General features: G+C 30.2%; 1 protein-coding gene across 1 annotated transcript in view; it reads right to left on the minus strand.

The window, feature by feature from the left end:
• The window catches only part of LOC107625758 (omega-3 fatty acid desaturase, chloroplastic), a 5,598-nt gene extending 2,332 nt beyond the window's left edge, over nt 1-3,266 (minus strand). Inside the window, exons 1-6 of the mRNA XM_016328463.2 lie at nt 1,914-3,266; nt 1,660-1,749; nt 1,471-1,537; nt 1,246-1,338; nt 748-933; nt 568-648 (exon numbers count right to left, since the gene is read on the minus strand). Coding sequence (XP_016183949.1) covers nt 568-648; nt 748-933; nt 1,246-1,338; nt 1,471-1,537; nt 1,660-1,749; nt 1,914-2,434 — 1,038 coding nt within the window. The 5' untranslated portion in view covers nt 2,435-3,266. The remainder of the gene's footprint in view (nt 1-567; nt 649-747; nt 934-1,245; nt 1,339-1,470; nt 1,538-1,659; nt 1,750-1,913) is intronic.

A 4,421-nucleotide genomic window follows, 5' to 3' on the forward strand; every position in this document is an offset into this window, starting at 1 on the left:
TTTTTACCAAAGATAGGAGACTCGAACCCACAACCTCTTAATTGAGTATGGGGAGACTATGCCATTTGAGCTATTACTCATTGGCAAAAGTTTGGAAGATAGGAGACTCGAACCCGCAACCTCTTAATTGAATATGGGGAGTCTATACTATTTGAGTTATAACTCAATCACATCCATTTTTAATTATAATTATTCATACAGTTAATATAAAAAATAGTTCTTTTTACTAATATAATGTTATAAAAAGTAGTTCTTTTTACTAATATGATGTTATAAAACTATTTCATACTAATCGCGTATCGAAATTAAGTACTTATTTGGATATTAAATTGATAAAATAAAAAATATCTTTTTGTAACGTATTTGATAAATTTTTAATAATAAAAAAAGATATTTTAAAAAATGATAACTCAAAAAAAAAAATATTTTCTTAAAAATTTACCCGAAGAAGCCCTAAATTCATTTAGTGAAAACACTATGTCCGAAAGTTTTTCATTCAAGAAAAGTACAATAATCAATTTGAGCAAAAACATCTTACATCATAAGAAAGAAAGAAGAAATGAATACCTCTCCACGGTACCATGGTAATTTGTCTTCATGGCCATGGTGATGCAAATAAGTAACAAAGTCCAACCACATAACAAAAAGCTACAATTCAAAGCAAGTTGGCAAAATTAGTCAAATTAGGACTAAATCAAAATTAATTAATTGTCTAATTAGAAGTTACAAGGTAGAATCGGAACAAACCACGTAAGGAATGCCATAAAGCTTAAGCAATTGGATTGGACCCATCACAAACCCTAACCCAACTAGCAAAGAAGCCATGGCTGCCCAACAAATTGTTGAAGTGATAACATCTTTTCTCTCATTTGAGACAAACAAGTCACTATCTGGATGAAAGTGAGAACCTGTCTTCCCAGGACTTCTGCTCCACTGAATTAAAAGATAATCAAATCAAAAAAATCAAAGTTTTCAATTTCTTGTAGAAAAGGGAAAAAAAAAAAAGCAATAAATGGTCAATTCGGGTAAAAATTGTCAACCCAGAGAAATAATTGCATGTTTTTTAAACATATTTAATACGTACTTTAATTAACATTTATAGCAGCTAATTTTCATTTATATAACATTAAAAAATTATATAAAAATAAAAAATGAGTAGTTTATATGTTTCAGGACGCATTAAATATGTTTTAAGAATACGACTATATCATCTTTTTTGTTTTTAAATTGGGCATTATAACTTACAAGGTATATAGGATATGCAAGCATTGGAAAAGGTATTGTGAATCTTAAGGTACGTGTTACATTGTCCAAGCTCTTGAAGATTTTTTCAGGCAGCTGCAAAAAAATTGACATGAAACTTCTTAGTTTAGAAACTTTGATTGATATGTAAAAATAAGAAAAAAAAAAGGAGCAAAACAGATTCCTTAAAAAAAAAACAGAACAGATATTTCTTAATCATGGTCTTACCGGGTGCCAAGATTCATCATTTTCAACATGGCCATGGTTTTGATGATGAGTTCTATGACTAATTCTCCTGTTAGATTTCATGAAAATATCAGCATCAAAGATTACACTATAAATATTTCAAATTAAATTAGGAAGAAAACAGAGGAGTTGAGAAAAATTGCATGAACATTATTATTAGCATTAACATACCATCCATGATATGGTACTAGAATTGAAGAATGCAACAAATGTCCAACAACACTGTTCAGTTTGGGATTGTTTGAGAAGCTTCCATGACCACTAAAAGAAGAAAAAAAAAAAAAAGATGAAATTTGCAATAAGCATTGCAAGTTATATATTACTAAACAAATGAGTTTCTTAAGTTTTGAATAAATTGAAAAACATAGCATTCAATAACAAAAGTCTAAAACAAAAAGCAAAAACAAGGGATTGAAGAGAATTACCAATCATGACCAAGAACAAAAAGTGCCCAAAACATGGTTCCTTGAGCAGCCCAATAGAGAGGCCAAACAATCCAATTGTTGAGGTGTGCAGCAGCAGCCGCCAAACCAAGAACAACAACAACATCTCTCACAACATAACTCATTGACCTCCATGGATCCTTAACCCAACAGTGCTTAGGTATTGCTGCTCTTATGTCACTCAATTTGAATGGTGGTGGTGCACCAGGGTCAAATTCACAAACTTCTCTTTTTTCAACAACACCATTGATGATTCCTTCTTCTTCTTCCTCAATGGTGCCAACCCTTAAAGGTACACTAACCTTAATCTCCCAGCTTCTTCTTCTCTCCTTAAAACTACAACATTGGAACCTTGTTTGTTGTTGGAAGCTCTTCAGATCTGAGGATAAGAATGTGGAGTTTATAGAAGAAGATTTGGTGCATGAAATGGATCCAGTTCTTGGTCTAGGGAACATTGGGGGAAGAGGCCTTAACCCACATTCTGATAAGACCCATGTTGCCATTGGAAAACACACACACACACACCCAAATGGTGGAAGATTTAACCTAAAAGGGTTGTTTTTTTTTTATTGGTTCTGTTCTGTTCCTTCCTAGTCCCTTGGAGGGCACAAAGGTAAAGTTACAAAACTAAGAGAAAATATGAATACGTTATATATGGTTGTGTGTGTGTGAGAGAGATAGAGGAGAGGGTGAATGAAACACGCACAAATATGTGAACCAAAATAAGAGGGTTACAAGTTACAACTTACAAGTTGCAATCCAAGGCAAAGAACAAAATATCTAAAGGACAAACAATAAAAAATTGAGAGGAGTTTAAGGTTGTAACGATGCACTTGTGTTTAAACAAGAGCCAAACGTTTTGTGTTTCTCTCTCCCCTCTTTCTCTTTATTTTTACTCTCTGACACAACGTGTTCTCTTCCTTCCTTCCTTCACCCCCCACTTGACGATTCTCAAATCTAACAGAAGACCCAAGTATTTATGACAAAAGGGTATCCAAAAAGGGTTTCAAGATTCAATTTTGAAGAAGAAGAAAGGGTGCGGCTCCAAGAGGGTTATTCTTACCATCTTCTTATATAATAATAATAATAATAATAATAATAATAATAATATGTTGTATGTATTATTATTTTGGTGTGTGATGAGGACGGTGGAGGATGCAATTTGGTCATGTTGATAATGTGTTCGGGTATATGAGTGTTAGGAACTGTGCAATGTTCCATACAAATGTCAGTGTTCAGTGGAATTATTACGAATCCACCCCCAAGTGGGGGGAGGAATGGGTGGAAAATTCTTCATTTTGTGTGTTGTCTTTGTTGTGTGGGTTTTTTTTTTTTTTTGGACCCTATGGCGGTGGTGGTGATTCTTTGGAATTGGAAGTGGAGGCTCCTATTCTTTTTATCCTTTTTCCTTTCTTGTTTTTGGCTATTAGTATTTGATGGCACTAACTAAGTGGAACCCTAAATGTGATGATTGATGTATCACTACTAATAACTAACCTAATTTCGTTAAGCTGCTTTTAGAAACGATGATATACATGAGGATTACAGGAGGATATAATTATTAGTTACTGATATAAAATATATATTAAAATATATAAATACGTAATGATTGATTTAATAATTAATTTTTAATATTTACATCATATTTTTTAACTCATTTTTATTATACATAAATTTTAAAGGAAACATAACTTTTGATTAACAGTAATTAATGTATTAACTATTAAGTTCTTTTTATATCTTATTAACTTTTGCACACATGAATATAAACATATATTAGTATAACTTGCATTCACATTATACAAACTTTGTGCATACAAATTGAAAAAAAAAAAATAAATGAATAAAAGTACACGTAAAAAAGTTTATCATGAATAAAAATATACACTAAAATTTATAAAAATAATGTTATATATTCAAGTTTTTTTTTTTACTAAGTCTAATTAAATTGATCTAACATAACAAAAATAAATTATGACTAATATTATTCTAAGTTTTATCATTTAATTTGATTAAACTAGATTCATAAAAAAATTTGGATGTGTAATATTACTCAATTTATAAATACTAAAATTACACTCCAAAAATGAATTTTAATGGATAAAAGTGTCCTGTTAGTGGTGTGTATATAAGACATAAGGTGTACTTTTGTCCAACAAAAACAATCTTTAATTTTTTAGAGTATACTTTCATATTTATAATTTTTTATGTGTATTTTTATTCATCACAAACTCTTTTGTGTGTACTTTTATCTATTTATTCAAAAAAAAAAAAGTCACAGATATGAATCATTATATTTTACAATTTTTGCCATGCATTGAACAAAAAATTATTAATCATCCAATGACATTCTGTTTTATATAACATAATAATAGTGTTACAATATTATAAAGTTTGATCTATTTCTTACTATAATATCACAGATATGATTTTACAATTTTTGCCATGCATTGAACAAAAAATTATTAATCATCCAATGACATTCTGTTT

This window comes from Arachis ipaensis, chromosome B02 (genome assembly GCF_000816755.2).
Source record: "Arachis ipaensis cultivar K30076 chromosome B02, Araip1.1, whole genome shotgun sequence".
NCBI classification, from domain to species: domain Eukaryota; kingdom Viridiplantae; phylum Streptophyta; class Magnoliopsida; order Fabales; family Fabaceae; genus Arachis; species Arachis ipaensis.